At 39.4% G+C, this 20,499-nt stretch overlaps 2 protein-coding genes across 2 annotated transcripts in view; both read right to left on the bottom strand.

Moving 5' to 3' along the window:
- Positions 1 to 4,676: 4,676 nt before the first annotated feature.
- On the bottom strand, positions 4,677 to 8,549 carry LOC108666570. Its single transcript, XM_018153475.2, has 2 exons — positions 7,943 to 8,549; positions 4,677 to 7,618 (listed from the first exon to the last, which is right to left on the bottom strand). Exons 1-2 carry the CDS (start codon positions 8,478 to 8,480, stop codon positions 6,582 to 6,584), a joined length of 1,575 nt encoding a protein of 524 aa, XP_018008964.2. The 5' UTR covers positions 8,481 to 8,549; the 3' UTR covers positions 4,677 to 6,581.
- Positions 8,550 to 10,867: 2,318 nt separating this feature from the next.
- Positions 10,868 to 20,499, bottom strand: part of LOC108666574 (nephrin) — an 81,629-nt gene continuing 71,997 nt past the window's right edge. The window contains exons 13-20 of the mRNA XM_047880359.1: positions 19,833 to 19,935; positions 19,132 to 19,577; positions 18,214 to 18,334; positions 16,844 to 17,034; positions 13,911 to 14,104; positions 11,960 to 12,124; positions 11,373 to 11,728; positions 10,868 to 10,926 (exon numbers count right to left, since the gene is read on the bottom strand). Coding sequence (XP_047736315.1) covers position 10,926; positions 11,373 to 11,728; positions 11,960 to 12,124; positions 13,911 to 14,104; positions 16,844 to 17,034; positions 18,214 to 18,334; positions 19,132 to 19,577; positions 19,833 to 19,935 — 1,577 coding nt within the window. The 3' untranslated portion in view covers positions 10,868 to 10,925. The remainder of the gene's footprint in view (positions 10,927 to 11,372; positions 11,729 to 11,959; positions 12,125 to 13,910; positions 14,105 to 16,843; positions 17,035 to 18,213; positions 18,335 to 19,131; positions 19,578 to 19,832; positions 19,936 to 20,499) is intronic.

Below are 20,499 nucleotides of genomic sequence, written 5' to 3'. Positions count from 1 at the left end.
TCTACAGTAAAATTTACAAACAGCACTGCAAAATTTACCTCTTTATTTATTCCCCGCCCGTTTATTTTTTTAATACTCCATGACTCCTCAACCAAAGATGAAATTTCATAATCCGTTAATTGTCCAAGAAGATACATGTAAGTATCTTGGATGCACGCCCGGCTGCTGGTATACAGTACCAGTCTCTAAATTAACAAACTTTTATTAATGTTTAATAGGTTATTTTAACTACAACATCTTATGAAGATCATTACGTCTAAATTCATTACTCACAGTCTCGTGTATTATTCTTCGCTTAATTTCATTGAATGTGTGCCTAAGCGTGGAGCTCGGCACTGAGACAGTGCAGAATTTTCGTGAAGCCTTCACCGCCGTCTTATGATCGTTGGCAAGTGTGCCTAGGACGCAGTGCTTCAGTTATACCTTCATGGCCCGTCATAATTAAGTCTATTGTGAGGAGCGACAGAAGGCCATTGAGCTCATAGAAGCTCGCTCCTCGTGCTCGATGTCAGCTCATTTCCGTCGGTAATTAACCTTAAGAACGCGTGATGACACACGGTCTCCGAGCAATCACCTGCTGCCGCTATTGTTATTACTTGTGGCTTAACTATTGTGTTGCTACTTCTGTATAGTACCACCATTATAATGCTGTTGAATGCTTTGATTTTAATTTACTTACCTGATTGCATGGTTACCTTCTTGCATGTTTATAGTTGCATGGTTTTACCGCCTGGTAAGAAAACCACCGGGTTGTCGTGCAGCTTATAGCATTGCTGTTACTGCTGCTGACTTTGATAACGACTTGGCAGCTGACTTGGCCTGCAGTGTTTCTTATACTTGTGTTGCGCCTGCAGTGTTCCTTATACTCGTGTTGCGCCTGCAGTGTTTCTTATACTCGTGTTGCGCCTGCAGTGTTTCTTATACTCGTGTTGCGCCTGCAGCGTTTCTTATACTGGTGTTGCACCTGCAGCGTTTCTTATACTCGTGTTGCACCTGCAGCGTTTCTTTTACTTGTATTTCACCTGCAGTGTTTCTTATACTTGTGTTGCGCCTGCAGTGTTTCTTAAATTTCTGAATTTGCAGCGTCGTGATAGGAAAATTAATGGTTACAGCGAGAGCCTATAATGATATATTTTGGATTTGGAAAAAATCTTACCTACAGTTTATTATTCTAGCAGTGCGGCAAATTCATCTGATGCAAAATCGGGGCCTTTTAAGTTGATCAACGAAGCTTGGTCATATCTCCCGACCAACTCATAAACATTTAACTTAAAGAAGCGTGCAGAGATCATTTGTATCAATTTTGTACGCCTTCATGATTAATTGCTTCTGGTCAACTGACGTCAACTTAGGAGCAAAGCTGACACGGAGGCTTGTTTGTTTTAAAGAAGCACCGGCGTTACTCACTAGCACCTACTGCCTCCTCACGCCCTAAGCTCATTTATTGTTAAAGTGCGAGCACCTCTCACAGACCACGTCATTATACCATATTCTTTATACCCCGCCTCGCAGTTCACGTCATTATACCATATACATTATACCATGCCTCACAGTAGACGTTACAATCCCATATGCATTGTACCATGCCTCAGTGTCCACGTCACTATCCCATATGCATTATACCATGCCTCACAGTTCACGTCATTATTCCATAAACATTATACCATGCCTCACAGTTCACTTCATTATTCCATAAACATTATACCATGCCTCACAGTTCACATCATTATTCCATATACATTATACCATGCCTCACAGTTCACGTCATTATACCATGCCTCACAGTTCCCGTCATTATTCCATAAACATTATACCATGCCTCACAGTTCACGTCACTATATCGTGCCTCACAGTTCACGTCACTATATCGTGCCTCACAGTTCACGTCATTATTCCATAAACATTATACCATGCCTCACAGTTCACGTCATTATTCCATAAACATTATACCATGCCTCATAGTTCACGTCATTATACCATGCCTCATTGTATTCACGTCAACATCATGAAAGAATTAAGCTCAAGGATCTCAGGTGCATTTCAGTAAAAAAGAAGATCATAAAAGAATTAGGTCATTATATATATTCAATTCCGTGCAGAACTTTGGCTCAAGTTAAAATTTAATTAACGCGATGCTTGGTATTTATTTAAACAAACTTTTATAATTGTACATACAGTCATAATTAATTATTTACACGGTAGTTAGTAATTATGTAACAAGATTCATTGCATTTGATGACAATTATTTCGAAAAATATTTGCTTATGCATGACCCGAATATTTTTACCATTTAATCCACAAAAAGTAAACAGGGGAACACGCTGAGAATTTCAAATGCCAAATAATAATTTTATTTCAATGGATTCTCTTGTTATTCAAATAATTCCAAAATTATTCTGGATACTAATGAGCTATGTTTTATTTGAACCCTGATCTTACCGTTCCAATTAATCCAGGTCCAGCATTTATCAACCGCAATTTGAGGGGTTATGACATATTTAACAAATAGAACTTATCTGTAGCTTCTATTTGTTGAAAATTTCGTTTTTTTAAGGTTCACGTATGAGTAAGAGAAGAATTAGATTTCTTTCTACTTCTATAATCGTCACCATCTCAACCAGAGGATGAAATCTGCGGTGAATTAATTAAATCACTGATTTCGGACAGTCGGACACCGTTCAATGTTTTTGTTCTTCCGTGTTGTTCGCCATTATTAACGTAATGCGGCAAATTTACGTACTTTTCTGTAAATTCACTTGAACTTTTTCAATAATGTTTGACATTAAAAATGAATTTCTATCTCGTATATCTGCAACTAATTTTTCTGTATGTTGCTCACATTTTTCATTACGTACTATCGTATAAACAAATTATATCACGCTATATATCAATGTCTACCTTTTAATAATCTGGTATTTCACAACTCAGGCAGAAATAGCACTGGCATAAGCCAAGAAGTTTCTTCTATCAAGAATCGAAATGAATTTTTGATATTATTAGGTCAGTCGTTGTGAGCATGGCGAATATGAAAGTCGCATTCCAGGAATTTAATTTAGAGAATTTTTTGGCGATCTATTTACTTTTTATTGACCCTACTTTCCCATTAATACTTGTGCACTATTAGCAAAATATCGTAATATGGTTTTTTTGTGTTGTCATTCATTTGTCATGATCAAACTAACCCATATTAAAAGTTTTATTTCAGAAGTGCACCTATCGAACCTTCCACCTTATATCTTTTCATGAACCCCAGAGAAACCTGCTCGAGAAGTCACCTACGAAATTAGCATTAGTGCGCCCGTGTTTAACAATTAGTGTACAATTTTCTTCCAGCAACGCTTGGCCTCTGATAATGAAAGCCAGCGTTAGAAACACGCGGACTTGTCAAGCAGCGCGTGGCAGTGCCTGCCTTTCTCTGCCCGCGGCGACTCGCGGTTGTTCGGCGCGATGGAATATCAGGAGACGGTTCGAGTTCCCGTAGCCGAGACTTCGCGTCTCACCTCCGCTAGAACTTAGCCGTGAACGGCTAATTATTGGCATTACAAAGGCCGAGCACGAATATTGTATAGTAAATTACAAACTTAAATTGTACTTAGTACCATTCCCATGGAAAAAATTGTCTATTAAATAAATTATTTGTGGCCAATTTAGCTGCTTACCATTAAAAACGTTGAAATATTTTTCCTAATTAATAGCAATGCATCATAACTTTCAGGTGGTCTCTTCTTTTTCTGGCATTCAATTTTATCCCACTCCATCACAGCATGTACCAGATTAATCGTGAAAAGCTCCTTGTAGAGCGAAAAAAATCGACCTGAACTGAGCATGAAAAAATAGTTTCGCTTCAAAATTAAACTTGTCAGTCACATTTGTCGGGAGCTCAGCCCTGGAGGGATCAGAAGGCTTTAAACTACGTTGATTCAGTGAGGGAACTGAGGCGGTAAGAACCTGCAGGTTCTTACCGCAAATGAGGCCATTGCAACACCATGACTTGAGCCACTTGCCTGAATCTGAAGATAAGGTTGATTTATCGCTAACCACTCATCAGCATCTAGCCACGAGGAAATGTTCCCCAGAAACTTGGGGTAATTACGTCTTCGTCAGGGTAAGCGACTCTGTGCTGCAGCACGGGTGCTCGGCTGCTGACTGTAGAGTAACGCACCTTTTCTTTAATCATTAGCATTTATCTGTATAAATGACGTTATTTTTGTTCCAATTTACTCTTAAACAAATTTCAGATACTTCCATAAACAGAAAATCGTAAATGCCGTCGAAGGTTCGAGCAGCATCGGGGGATCTAATGTGCCGTCGTCGTTACGAAGGTTAGAACAGCGTCGTAAGTCACTGGGCCAAAGGACATCTATTTCCTTGTCGATAAGAAGTTCAATTTTTCATCACAAAATTTGTTTCGTTTAAATGATTTCATTGTAATAATAATAAAATTTTTATCATGTCCCTATTGTAGTAAAAAACATCGGGCCACCGTACTGTATTACACTATTATAGTGCCTTCCGAATGACGAAGGATTCAAAGTTATAAATTTAAGGTATTACGACTTGTTGTCTCAGTTGAAGCTGCTCATAGTGAAAAATTTGTGTGTTGTATCCAGGAATAATAATTCGTTTTGTTCCTATGTGAAAATCGCAGGGGAAATCAAACACTTATTTTACTCCAATTCTCTTAATAGAGTTTGTAAAATAAATGGGGTATTATTCAATGTAAAACACTTAGAGAAGTTTCACGGATACCCTGAGACGGGCATGCGGTAAAATTTTTCATTTTTTTATCCAACAACATCTCAGCGATAAAATGCTTACAAGTTAATTGAATTAAAGTACAACCGTCTATTTTATTACCTAGCTTTAAACATTGAACATAAATTATCATCATTACCAACATAATCTCATTGAAGCTCGTATAATATTTTAACTGCTTAAATTAACTATTACTCTGATTATTCATCCAGGACATTCTGACATAAATTGGATACTCTTTGATTGAAATTGTAACAAGACAACGTGCGCAAAATATTCAATTTCAAATTGTAATTCGGGTACTTTCCCTTCACTCATGATCGTCGCACAAGGCTCTTCAACAAATATATTTTTTCCTCATTGAATCATGCAAGTTGGAATTTTCAGAAGAATTAAATATGTTTATATTAAGTTTATTCGCATACGATGACGGTTCATCACTTTACATTATCTAAAATGGAATGCCTGTACTAAAATCAAGCAGATTTCCCAAAGACAGTAATGCCACACGCAGCACTGGTAGCGGGGTCATCTAAGATTGTCACATTGCCAAGCATTTAACGTATACTAAAACGTCCATGCCTTCTCAACTTGCATTAATATTCGATACAAGCGATATTGACACATTGTAAATAATAAAAACTATAATCTTAGTTCCTAGTCCATCTCATTTTTGAGAGACCAGTTAGACATATAAAAAATGAACTTCAACAACTAGAAGAGGCGTGTCAGTAGAAGGGTGTCACGATCCTCTGAGGGATTTTCATTATAATTCTAAGTTGCTGAAATGACGAGATTGCAACTAACTTCATCACGTTTGTTTATGTTTCGCTGAAGCACCTCAAATCGGATCGTAATTACTTAGGATATTTTGAAAAAACAGATACCAGACAAAAACACCTGATAAATAATTATAATGCGATAAACTCGTTTGTTTGTTTTTTTAATTTTCCAGCTTCGTCTATAATTTTCGTAAAATCAGACATGTCAGATGATTTTCCGTGCAAATAAATAATCTAATAACATTACGATATGTCCCAAAATAGGTTCTACCTAAGACCACAAACCAGTAGCACATATTCTGCCTGAATCTTGACAGGAAATCTAAGACGGAAGAAAAATACAAATGTAAAAAAGCGAGAGTACATAATGCGCATGAACTACAAGGATAAAATAAGAAGAGATTTGAGCTTCCAGTCGCCACTCCCTGGAGGTTCTTTGCCCACACAGACGTAAGTCCTTCGTGATGAAGGCCGCGGCACCCGAAAATAACTCCCTAAAAATCTTTACAAAATCTTAAGAAATATTTCCCAGTCTTTTCACAAATATTTACATTCCTTTTACACAGAGAAAAGTTTGCACGGAAGTATAGCTACCGCAATGTAGCAACGCCTCTAAGAAGCATAAGTGTGAAAGGGTATGAGCAAATGATTTCATAGGTGCTAAATTGACACTAGACAACTCCAACCTGTCATGCCCCACACACCGCCTTCATTTGCCGTCAGCAATGCAGCTCCTGCCACAAATTCACCGTAATTCTTTTCAATTCGAGAATAACTCGAATCAAAGTACCTATTTTGTATTTAATTAACATATAGTAATACCTAAAAGCCATGTATAAGCTTGTACATATTTTATAATATTTACAATCCAACGTGCCTTTTCTCGCCCACACTAAAAAGTCAATAATCAACGAGAAATGGCATGAATGAATTACAAATTATGCTTTTATTTTGACAAAAATTTTATTCTGACACGTTTTTGTAGCAAGATTACTGCCAGCAATCTAACGAATAAAATCACACGTTCTAAGCTCAAAATTCTATTTACAATTGATCTACAGAGTTCATGTTCTCTAAGCTAAACTTGGCGCTAGGTTTTTGTGTAGAGTTTCTCTCGAGCTCTTCCCTGGATCTGCTTTTACTGTTTCTTCTCGACCGTAGATCCTCGTTAGGATAACTGCCAAGCGATTTTTTTCTTTTATACTTTTCTGGGGTAACATTTCGCGCTGGTCGGGTGGTGTAGTAAATTGTTGGCGGTGAGTAGGACGAAGAGAATACGACTTGCTGCGAGGCTGTAAGCGGGCCGCTGCGTCTAATTGTGTCTGTATTTAGATACTCAGAAATGCCGGCGCTTGCGCTTGGTCGCTTTGAGCGTTTCGGACTTTTGTTCCTGCCAGACAAGCTGCTGCTGCTGCTCCTGGACCCTGATCCGTCCGGGGATCCGACGCTCCGATCAGATGAAGGAGGTTGACGTTGGCGGCTCTGACCATCTTTATCGTCGTGAAAAAGCTGGGACACAGCAGTCCGTTCCGAACTAGATCTCCCCCGCCTTGAGCTTCTTCTTCCTGTTTTTGGATTGTAATCTTCAGCGGTTTCTGTACGGGAATCCGGTACTTCCACATTGATGGGGTGTGAAGGCGATCGGTTGTTGTTCATGTTCTGACGAATTATTGCATCTGGTATACCATTATAGACACTCGTGCTCTTAAAATCCCTCAGCAATATAAGCTGTTCATCCTTTTCTACATTCCCTCTAGGAAGATTGCCCTGCATAATATGATTAGTCAAATCAGGTTTGTTTCCTCCATCGTTCAGACTTTCCACGGCTGCTAGATTGGGGTTGAAATTTTCCACAATTTGGCCTTGCAATTGGAGCTGCTGCTGCTCAGGTCGAGATTCGCAAGACTTATCGCGGGACACTAAATCTCTTGTAATGTCAGGTCTTTGGGCAGGAGAGGAGCCAGGAGCGGTGGGAGGAGCTTTGGGCAGAGGAGGGGGCCTGTGAAGCGTGTAGCTGTGAGAGCCGCCTGCGGGCTGTTGTCTGCTGCGGTTGCGAGGAGCCAGAGTGGCGTAGGTTCCTCCTTAAGGGGGGAAGAATAATATTGTTGCTATTATCAAGGTTAGTTTAGAGTGATATAATTAGTGAAACTATTTCAGTAACAAGAAAAATTGCCACACCTGGGCAATCACAGAGGGATGCAATTTATTGCTTCGTTTGGATGAAAACTGACGAAACTGAATCTAAACATTGTTGTTCCTCAGGGGCTAAAAATTGGCCAAATACATTGAAACAAACGCCTGGAAGATAATTGATCAAATAGCGATAAGAGAATCATGTTGAAACACATTTAGGAAGAGATTCGAGGCAACCGAGACTGAATTCATTTTATATTAGATTTACTCACCAGAGGGCGCTGTAGAGGTTGTTGCGTAATATTCTGTTCCAAGTTCACAGAGATTTGCTGGACTCAGACTCGAGTACGAGGCTCCGTAGTCCCTTTTAACTGCAGGCTGATATTGAGCTCCGTTAATCTTGAGGTGCTGCAAGTGCTGGAACTGCATTTGCTGATCAACTTGGGGATTTGCGTAGCCCTGCTTCTGAAGCGTCGTGAAACTCGAGTCCTGCATCTGGTGACCGTTGCCGGGATGCACAACTATTTCTTGTCCATTCAAGCCAATAATCTGCGCCATGTGTGCAGTGCTGTTCATTTCAGCGATCATTTCTCTTCCCTGCTCCAGAGCAGACAAGTTATCGGATGACGGTCTCACCAAGTCAGGTTTACTGGTGATGTCAGAGGACTCTCCTGAGACGCATGCCGTAACCTGATCTCTCTCGTGAATATCCAATTCTGAATCTGCATCAGCGTATTGCTGCTGATGCTGGTGGTGATGATGCTGCTGCTGGTAATGCTGCACTTCATCACTAGCACCAGCCATCATCATCCTTGATCCTCCACCAAGGGCAATTGACGAAACAGCCACTTCATCGCCCTTGAAACAGAATTTTTAAATTCTGTCAATTATAAATGAATAGACAATACATCTAATATTCGTAGAAAGATAAGTGAACCTTCTCGCCGAAAGAAATGTTAGAAATAAATGGGATTCTCGTTGAAAAAAGACCCCGACAAACCCTTTTTAATTGTATTTCATTTTCAGGCCAACAGGAAAGAAATTATTAACAATACACACAAAAAAATCGAAAACTCATACACAATAATGCAAACTCAATGCTCCTCAAATACATTCTTAATTTAATAATTGACCTGAAATGTATTTATTTAGGCCAAATAATTAGTTAGCTCGCTTTTATTCCGAACTCATTAAAAAATATGCCTAATTTAAGTCATCGTTCTTTTTAGCAACCACAAGAATTTTACAGAAATGACTCGCATTCTAATGAGAATTTTCAATTTTTTTTCTTCTGTTTATTTAACTGAACTTCGTAAAATTCGTAAAATCTCGTTCTGTTTGTAAAATCTCGAACAATATGTTCGAGATAAAAATATATTTTAAAAAATAGAGACTGAAGCTATAATCGCGATAGGAGATCATGTGCAGCATTATTAACAAGAGCATCGCCCGTGTTTTTATTTCATTGGTTTAGTTCTCTACCGTTAGCGTTCCAGAAAAAATGTAAACATTAGAAAACTTTAAAAGTTTTTTTTCAAATTACACGGAATTTGCACTGTGATCAATGAAGATTACAGTAAAATGTACGACTAAGATATACACGCCATCTTTAATGAAGGGTGTAGCAACGATTAATTACGTAGGCTAAGAATACATTAAGAGAAAAATAATAGATAATGCCAATGTCAATAAAAAACAATTATGTACAAAGAACATGAGCAACAACTTTTTTTTTAATTCAGTATTATTTATTACAATTATTCCATAACCAATGGTAATGATGACTTTATTAGAAATAGTTGAATAATTATCAAATTTAAAGTCTTTTAATAAAAAATATGTTAAATGACAAATAGAAAAGAACGAGTGTGGAAATAAACAATAGAAAAATTAAAATTTGCAAATGATGTTGAATACAGGAAGAATTTGCTGCTGTGAGCGATTACGCATGACGTCATCACTCGTTAAGTCAGCAAAAATTAAGTAATGAAATAAGGTAAAGGAAAACAATAATAAAAATAAATAACAATCAAACAACTGCCCCACCTGTAAGCTGGTGGGGCACGAGTCTGCTGCCTCCTCCATGAGTGCTGCCCCAACCGTGCCCGCGGGGGGCGGGGAGCCCGAGTCGCCCCCTCCGTACACACTTGAGGGGGCACTCTTTAAGAACGATGCTGGGGGAGAAACGACAGCATTGAAGTAACCTAAACAAGCCGCGATCAAAAGTGTAGCGTGCTGAAGAATAATTCTGTTTAAAATTTAATTGAACTGAAAATATATGCCCGGCACATACAATGCTGATGAGAAATTCAACGAGAAACTCTACACCGCTGCGAATATTTGTGTGAAAAATACTAAATTATGGTGAATATTTGACTTAACAGAAAAAAATTGTATCAGTAAGAATTATTTCGATTTCATGAGCAATGAAGGCAGAAATGTTCATAAGATCGTCAAGTTTCACGAGATATTCAAGCGCATTGCATAGTGAAGATTAATTTCCCGACGGAGATCAAGGCGTTTGCTTATGAATATTAGTATTTTACTATGGAAATTGAGGCATATGCTCATAGATGTTAAATCAAGACGGAAATATAGGCGTTTGATTATAAGAATGTTAGGACCACGACGGCAATACAGGTGTTTTCTCAAAAATTTTATTATAGAACGACACCAATCAAGACTCATTAAGCATTAAATTTACTCTTCAATGTCGTTATCTTGCAGAAAATGTCCGCTAAAGTGAACCCATTTAACATAAAAAATTCTTCATAATCAATCTCACATTATCTGAAGGATTCATTTCGATTTTTTATTTCGATTCACGAATTAAAAATCTATTTATTAACTCCATTGATTCGAAGTATTTTACTATGAAATAAATAACTGGTATTTGTTACGCAGGTGTAAGAAAGCAGGGAAGCTTGAGTGACGGACCTGCTTGCCGCTGCTCCCTGTTCCGTCTCTTGACGAAACAAATAATGATTGCCAAGTTGAGAGCCAAAAGTGCGGATCCTGTGACAGCCATAATGAGGAGTAGGAGTCGAGGAGCTCTCCAGGCACCTCCTCCCCCCGCCATGGTCACGCCACCCGTCATCCCCGCGACGCCCCCACCAGGCAGGGTAACTGTGAGGGCAGCTGAGGGCTGCGATGTCCCCTCATCGCTGCTCGCCAGCACGCGTACGTTGTATGACCTGCCAGGAGCGAGGTCGTCCAGCGTAGCAGTGGGCAGCTCCGACCCTCCCACGCGCTGCGTCTGACCACGCGCACAACAAAGGTTCTAATGAGTTCGCGCTCTCAATGATTAAAAGTGCTTTAAAATACTTCATGTTGACTACAATTGATAGTTGATTCAACCAATACATAACTTGTAACAAATATTCAATAAATTAACAATTCGCACACTCAAAGGGAAAACTGTTTTCAATCTAAATCAATGAAGATGTGGCCACACCGAATGCAAACTTTTTCGACACAGGTAGCACATTTTTCTCCATTTATTAAAAAAATTTGGAACCTACTTTCTGAAAGGATAAAGTAAGATGACTGTATTGTCCGACAAAGCCATGAATGTTTTTGCCTTTTTGGGATCCATAGCGGAAAACTCTACGGAGTATACTACCAGCATTTAATTACCTGTCTCCTACCATTACATTGGTACCTAAATAAAACAGAAGGAGGCTAAGATTACGCTATCTTTACCATGACCTCATTGGTGCCGGCGAGCTGGTGACGCACAATATACGTGAGAAATGAACGCTTTGTTCCTGAACTGGTCGTCCAATCCTGGTAAGGATCAGTCCAGCTCTGTCTGGTTTTTGACGAATGATCTTTACGCTCTTTCTGTATGAGCAGCTCTTGCTGTCCCTGTTTTGATCGTATGAATAGCGTTGGTTTTGTTCGTGGTGTTGGTCGTGATGCAGGTTACTGCCGTACTCCGCTAATCCCGCTCGGTTTTGTGCGAGTTTTCCCGAGGTCTTAATATCATTCTGATAACGCGCATCCATCATCGGTGAGGTCCATTTTAACGTCATGCTGCTCGTCGTTAAATTTACCACCTTGAGAGGACAAATTAAACATTTGAAGTGATGATATTTGCACTTCGTTTTGAGTTATCCCAATTAAGGGGAAACGTAATTTTAATTTGAGGAAATTAAGAGAATAAGCAAACAAAATTCCACAAAATAAAAGTGATCTCGTCTTCCACTCGAGACCACTCATAATCGACTCGAGACCACTTGATATCAACTAATGACCACTAATCAGTCACCCGTGACCACTCATCATACCGTGATATTGATGGGAGTGGCAGGGGGCTTGGGTGGCCGCAGGATGTAGTCCGCGGCTGAGTGGCCGAGGCTGTTGCGGGAGTGGCAGGTGTAGCCGCCGTAGTCCGCCACTCCCACCGCTCGGATCTCCAGACGCGATGACCACTCAACCAGCCCGTCCATCAGCTGGAAATCAGCGTACAAAACCTCAGCTGACTCGAAGCAACGTCGTCTTACAACAAAACTCAACCGATTTGTAATCTTGCAGGAACCAACAGTCAACGAAAATCCTCTAATTGGAACCCTCGCTGCAAGCAGCTTGCAACGAGAGAAGGCTGATTCTAAGACTACCTGATACCTGAAATTATCGCAATGCAGAGTTGAATTTATGGAAATGCTGCTCGAGATGTAATAGCCCAGATCCGATGATTAACAGAGGCTCTCCAACAGATCGAGACCTTGTCACTAATCAACGGGTCGCAACCTTGTCACTAATCAACAGATCGAGACCATGTCACCAATCAACAGATCGAGACCAATCTTGACTAATTAACAAGATTGGCTTTTTCGTAACAAGAAAATAGTTTCACATCGCCATGAAATGGCAGTTCGGAGCTAATTGTGCTACTTTAACAATTGAACTCCTTTACACGTTGGACCTAATCACACTTAACTCCCTATTGTTGGCTAAAATGCGTGAGATAATTATTGCCAGGCTCAATCGATGTTGCAAAGGCCCTAAATGTCATCATTCATATTCATTGAAGAAATTGTTTATAAAATTATGTAAGAACACCTAGAATAAAAATTTTGTGACTGTTTTGCAAAGTAAAACATTTTACATACTCGTAAATCATGGTTTTGGGTGTTATCCTGTGGAGGAATTTGTTTATTTGATAAATTTTCATAAATAATTTGACACGAAATAATTTCGTATGGATTTACTTCCTTTGCAACAAACATAATGAATTATTTGCATGCCAATTACGAATAAATATTTTTCATAACATGTTACAGAAGCCCGATTTTTCTTATTTGCGCTAAATTTTTCCTATTTTTCGATTTGAAGGCTTGAATAATATTTTTCAGAGGGCTGGTACTTAGACATTTTTTATAAAGCGTCAATAGTAACAGAGCATTATGGTACTTGTGTGCAGGAGGCCGTTATTTTAGATAATTTTGAAAATCAACCCCACGTACAATGTGTGTTTAATTAACTGAATAATGAGTAACGAATCCATTTTCACACCGGCGTGCATAACACAAACATCTCTCAAGTATGAAATTCACGCATTTGAGGTAAAAGTTGAAAAAAAGATAGGAAAATGGAAAATCAGAGTATAGAAATTTCCCTTTCCGTAAAATCATAGCATATAATCAAAAATCAAACTCAACAGATGTGATTTAAGTAGATTTGTCGGATGCATTTATGACAGGAAAACCAATTATCGTAGTTGCTTTTGAATGCTCGTTTATCATGACAAAAAAATTTGTTTTTGAATCCCATGCATCGGGCTATCGTTCAGTCTCTGCTTTATTTCTCTATCAATTAATCAATACATCGTCGGATTGGATTTCAATTGTATTCTAATTAAAGTGAATATAACGCTGATACATACCAATTCTCATATCATTTCGGGAGAGGTTAGCTATAAGCTTTAACTGCACAATATTTTTATGTCTTGTCTTTGAAATATCGGAAACCAATCATATAATGAACCCGGTTAACGCGTTGGTTTAACTTTGCGTCTTTATCATAAGCAATTATGTGGAAATGAAATTGGACGGAAACTGGAAAATGAAACTGGAATACCGTACACTTGTGTGTTCATACTGAACAACATGTGTTTTTAATTATTTAGATTAATAATGAAACTAAAATTATGATGAAATTAACGGCAGAAGTTTCACTGGATTTCCAACTTCTATAAAAGCAATAGATGAATGGATATTTTTTTAATTACATATTTACCTTTGGTGGATGAATTGTCACTTTACTGGAAGAAGAGATCTCCATCTTATCCGAGTCTGCCTCCGGATGCCTTGCTCGCTCCCATGTGAAGGTGGGTGTAGGAGCTGCTTTCACCCGACACACGAGCACCCCACTGCCACCCACCGCTGCCCAGGCTCCTCCAATGTTGCCGCCTCCTCGATGAGTTGGAGGCTCTGTTGAGTGGGTAAAATGCAAACTGTGTGTTATGTTTGAGAAAAATTATTCATCGGAATTTGGGTAAACAGGGTAGCAATGAATCTATGTTGAAAGTCTAATAACAAAACTATAGGGTATCAATTTCCACCAGCTTTTTAGAATTTTACCATTTTCCGCTGCATGAGAAAACAGCGAAACAGTTCTTTTCGTACAAATTTCGAGTTCCTATAAAAGGACATTTCGTTAAATGAGTGCCATTCTCAAGATGCTTCATGTACGGACATTAATCTAGCGGACTCTCGTAATTTCAAAGCTAAACTAATAAGCAAAGTATTCCAATAGAAAATTCTTTGTTAATACGATACATTGGATGCCAAGGATAGATTTAAATTCATATATTCAGTAACTCCTCAATTTTCTGCTTGACTCCAATGCGCGAGTGAGTATTACAATGTGATAAATCTATCTCAGGAATTTTTAAGGATCAAACAGAAAACAGAGCAACAGTATGAATAAGATACAAGATCGTCCTATCCGGATTACATTAGCTTGCCAATGGAACTGCCTCAAAAACAAGTCAATACTCTAATATTCAGACCAACGAGAAACGCTACTGGAAGAAGCGATTTCAAAAATTTAAATCAACTTACATCAGTTCTCTTGGTGGAATTTAAAGCAGCTGAGGAGTTTCCTGCAAATGTGATGCATTACTCATGTGTTTGGCAAGAACGCAAATTGTTTTTTTTCGGCGGCTTTTGAGTGATTTATGACGGACAAGCGAAGCTGCAGAGAAAGCGTTCTTGATCTCTTATGTGTAATGGCATTCTCAACAACCGTGCATAAATTGTTCTTATCTTGTCAAAGTATAGCGATACACTACACATTCCGTTCAATTATTTCTGCTGGTGATTGAAGAAACGAGTTGTAATTACTAGAACTACATATGTAGCAAGAAATCAGCTTTATGTTGTAACAAGAAATTCATCAGCCTCGTAGAAATATCCGCGTGACTGAATTAATGACTCTTAATTATTACTGCAAGCGAAAATCGTTTTATGGCTAATTACATCACGCTTTACAGATTAAACCTGTAGTTGCAAGCCAATTTAGATAACCAGCCGCACTCACCCTAAACCTGAATAGCAGAATGTCTACCTGGAAATTTAATGGCAGTGTGCCCCTGTTCTTTTATTACCCAGACGATAAATTTATAAAGATTAAAAGATGCCTCACTCTACTGAACGCCAGCTAGCGCATCCAACTGATCGTCACTTTATTTGCTGATGGAAAATTGGTATCAGACCGAACATAGCTGCCTTGATATTTTCTAGACTACGTCGAGAATTAACCATCATAAGCATTGGAGAATTCCCTTTCTCAACTTTGCTATTTTTTAATTTTTATTGCGTTGAAATTGTTCACATTGGTCGTAATTACAATATAATGAAGTCCATTTATTGTGTTTATGAGATATATGAGTAAATGTCACCGTTGAAATGCCACAGTAAATGGCAAATACGTTGACAAATGCCACCTGCAGTCAATTTCCAAGTCGAGGAATTAAGTACTAACTACCCACTTGCTCTATGGACAGGCCCTGGAACACGTCCCCAGTGTCAAGTACCTCGGGGTTGAAATATCAGAATCTCTGCCCTAGGAGAAACACATCGAGGTAACTGCCGCCAAAGCCAACCGATCCTTCGCGTTCCCCTGCCGAAATCTTAAAGGATGCCTAACACAAGTTTGAGTCCACTGCTACAAAGGCCTTGTACAACCGGTGCTGGACTATGCATCATCTGCCTAGGGTACGCATAAGCAGAACCTGAAAATGGTACAACGCAGAACGGCCCTCAGATTCCTAGGTGACTTTAGCCTCCACATCCAGTGCCACTGAGATGGGAGCCAGGCTTAATTTGGGCCAGCTCCATCTGAGGAGAACGGCAGACAAAGCATGCATGCTGTACAAAATGCTGCATCGCCTAGTCGATGGCCAACATCTTTCAGGATTGTGCCAACATGATACACGCGCAACAAAGGGACACTATTAGAAGATGCAGGTCCCACGCATCAGAACCAACGTCCACCTACACTCCTGCTTTCTTTCGGCCATCAGAATATGGAACTCCCTGAGTGCCGACGTCGTGGCAGCAACATCGCTACCTGCCTCCCAGTCAGCCATACAAGTCTGGTTGAGGGCGGACCATAACTGAAACCTTTTTTATAACTTTTTTGTATCACAACGTTCTCCGTACGCACCACCGTTGGTGGGATTTTCCTTCAATTATGTAACATTCCTCTGTATTATATGAATGAAAAATTATCAACCATTATCGTTTAATGACCGAACTATTACACCAAACAAAGTTCACTCGACCAACATAATATTACATTTAACTGATAACTGAAATGTATGTCTAAAGTTATGCTAAAGATTTCAAAAAAACACTTTAGTAATATTTCAATCAATGAAATTTTAATTTTGCAGGCACTCCCTTGTTTAGGCAATTACTTTTAATGCGATTTCATTACAAAATAATTTCAGTAATTTATTCTAATTATAATTCAGTCAGAAAGCCAATTCACTTTTTAGATGCACTCATCTTCATGAAAAAAATTTCTCACAACTGAATTAATTCATACAACTGAATTAATTCATTAGTCCTTGTTAATAAATAAATAATTAAATTCACAATTATTTACTCCTAAATATACCTGAAATGATTTTTTGACATTTGTAAGCAAGTGACAAGACTCACGCGCGACGATGAGGCTGGAAGGATGCGTGGCGACTCTGCCGACGCTGTTCTCTGCCACGCACTGATATGCGCCCGTGTCCAGAGCATTGACGGCGAGCAGCTGTAGCTTGCCGTCCTTGGAGTTGTCAAGACGCACGATGTCACTGGCAGACAGCAGCTCTGCGTCTGACAGTGCAGTCTCTGGCACTGACCTGCGTCGCAGAGAACATCATACGTTAATTGCAAAATCATGCAGTTTTAACCTGAAATTCCACGAACTAACATCCCATCATAGATACAATTATATTAATTTCTTAATAGAACATCATATTATAAAAAAGAGACAGACTTTTTTCCTTTCCTTCCGGAAAACTATCAGTAACCAAAATTATGGCAGATGACAGCAATAACAAGAAAAATATGGGTCAAACAAATGAAATTGCATTTGGTGCTCAAGCGCTGGTAGCAAATAACTGAGACAGACAGCAGTGATACACTACTATTAGTGCAGTATCGTTGATGATATCATAACATGAACTTACTACAGTTTTTCAGAATAGTATCACTCTTCAGACTAGCAGCAGCTCACACAACTGCTATTGAAGTATCAGTACAGTGACCAGCACCCTCTACTATTGCTGCTGTTAGAGAGGTGCTTATTAATGAGCATTACTCACGCCCTCAGCCTGTACCACGAGACGCTGGACTCTATTGCTACTGTTACAGAAGTCTCAATTAAAATTACTCACGCCCTCAGCCTGTAACACGAGACGCTGGACTCTATTGCTACTGTTACAGAAGTCTCAATTAAAATTACTCACGCCCTCAGCCTGTACCACGAGACGCTGGNTCTATTGCTGCTGTTGGAGAATATCAATGAGCATTACTCACGCCCTAAGCCTGTACCACGAGACGCTGGGCTCTATTGCTGCTGTTAGAGAAGTATCAATGAGCATTACTCACGCCCTAAGCCTGTACCACGAGACGCTGGGCTCTATTGCTGCTGTTGGAGAATATCAATGAGCATTACTCACGCCCTAAGCCTGTACCACGAGACGCTGGGCTCTATTGCTGCTGTTGGAGAGTATCAATGAGCATTACTCACGCCCTAAGCCTGTACCACGAGACGCTGGGCTCTATTGCTGCTGTTGGAGAATATCAATGAGCATTACTCACGCCCTAAGCCTGTACCACGAGACGCTGGGCTCTATTGCTGCTGTTAGAGAAGTATCAATGAGCATTACTCACGCCCTAAGCCTGTACCACGAGACGCTGGGCTCTATTGCTGCTGTTGGAGAATATCAATGAGCATTACTCACGCCCTCAGCCTGTACCACGAGACGCTGGGCTCTATTGCTGTTGTTAGAGAAGTACCAATGAGCATTACTCACGCCCTCAGCCTGTACCACGAGACGCTGGGCTCTGGGTTACCCTCAGCGCTGCAGCCAAGCTCGACGTCCTCGCCGGGACTCGCCAACACTCGCGGAGGGGCGACCACTTTCTCAGGAGGAACTGCGCCACATCAAACCATAAGCTCATTCATAAGGATTTAAATTATTTAAATTAAGTAATATGTAAAGATATCTTATATATTTGTTGTTATTATATTTTACAACTGGACAGATTTTTCATTACATCAACATCAAACGAAGATATTTTAGCTTGATGCGCAATCGAAATTCCCAGATAAGTAATTTTTTTGTGTAGGAAACTATTATTAGCTGATCATTTTTTAGATTAAATGTGTATTTTTAATTGCCTCAATCTTGATGAACGCACAAAAATCGTAAAAAAGTAAAAAATACTCATCATAATAATAAGTAATATGAAAAAATGTGCCTCAGTTGTTATACAAAACCAGGATTAAACATTCTATACCAGAATGTCACTAAACAAAGAGTTGTAAAAGAAAAATTATTCAAGCAAAAATTGTCATCTTAAAATTAAAAATTAATTGAGGACAGACACACTGTTATGGAATATTCACTACACCGAAGAGAAAGTGTACTATGATTTAAATAATGGAAAAAAGTTCCTGTAATATTTTCTAATTTTCGAAGAGGAAGCAGGTGGGAATTAAATTCTGAATTTCATTGCACTGCGTTGCAAAATGAACATAGCTTCTAAATAATGAATCAAACATGATATCTGTATTGTTTGAAGAGCATTCTGTGTTAAATAAACATAGGTAGCACGGCTGTGTGCGCACGTCGTTCCGGTTGACGACGTCTCATAAACAATTGCGGGCGCGGGCTTAGCGAGAAGTTAGAGGCAGGGATCGCAGAAACATTGCATTCACACATACTTACACATGACATCGATGTGGAAGCTTGAATTGACGCTGCCTCTGGGGCTGGTAGCAATTACCGAGTATTTTCCGCTCTCTTTCCTCGTGATGTCTTTCAAGAGCAGCACTCCCACTGGCTGATCTGTAAAATCTGGCTTTTGTTCCTGCACGAGTTCATCAGGAAAGCGATAACGATCGTGTCCATAGCCCGGAAGTAATCCGTGCTGAGAGCCGCCGTACGAGAAGAGCTCAGGTTCAGGCTGAAGGAAGACCTCGTGTTCTTTGGAGCTGAGATCTCCTGTAGAAGACATCGCCCCTGCGTAGCTAGACTGAGGCAGGAGATATGCCACGCCATCTTCCGACGACGCCGACAGCGACATTCGAGCGTTGTGGAATTTAGTGAGACGAATTTCTTCAGCGGTATACTCTTTAATTTTGATGATGTGTCCTGCACGTTCCCATGTGTACCTGAGAGAGTAGATTTTGTGCTAGCTTATTTAGTAGTCTAATCAAAAATTATTTCCCCGATATTATTAAATTATTATTATCTCAAAATTATTGAGATAGGCAGGCAGATTGAGAACTACTCATTTACATGTTAAAATGCCAATTTTTATTGTAGTTTTCACAAAAATTATGAAAAATACAGCTGAAAAGGAGACGCATAAATATATCTAAGGGGTGTCTTAGCACATATGGATGTGCCGCACAGATGTCACTCACCTCAGTGGCCCCGGGAAGGCTGAGGCGAGGGCCGTGAGGGCGAGGCTCTCTCCCTCCTTCACAGGTCGCGCTCCGTGCACCGCCACCACCCACACCGGCGAGTCTACCCACGCGAATAAACAATAATTTCAATTAATCGAAAAGAACTGAAATTGCTCAAACTTAATTTGGATAAGAAAAACGGAGTAGAAGTAAAATCCACGCACAAAATACTTCATTTCAAAAAATTATAAAATTAAAATTTAATTTGAATTAAATTATGAAAAATATAAATAAATCGACAGCGGAAACTTGGAATGGAGGAAAGTTTGAAATTCTGGAGTAGAGACTGCATTGAACAAAGATGCCCTGCGAATACGGCAGAACAACAAACGAGTGTGAAAAAATAAACACAAACATTACTTCAATGCTCGAATCTTGCAATTTTGACAAGCCTTTTGACTAATGGCGATACGCTCCCTATTTCTGGCATGAACTGACAATGAACAAGTGCACGAATCTGTTCGAAGTTTAACTAACATAAGGGCAAAAATTTGAGAAATTACGCACATGGCATAAAATACATGATATTCAAGAAAAATTGGTAGACGTTATTAATCAAAATTCTTAACATTAGTCGCAGGATAAAAGCCTGAAAAATAAAACTCATATTAAAAATAGATTTTCA

This window comes from Hyalella azteca, unplaced genomic scaffold (assembly GCF_000764305.2).
Source record: "Hyalella azteca isolate HAZT.00-mixed unplaced genomic scaffold, Hazt_2.0.2 contig5294, whole genome shotgun sequence".
In the NCBI taxonomy this organism is placed as follows: domain Eukaryota; kingdom Metazoa; phylum Arthropoda; class Malacostraca; order Amphipoda; family Hyalellidae; genus Hyalella; species Hyalella azteca.
This window is presented reverse-complemented; position numbering and strand designations above follow the sequence as displayed.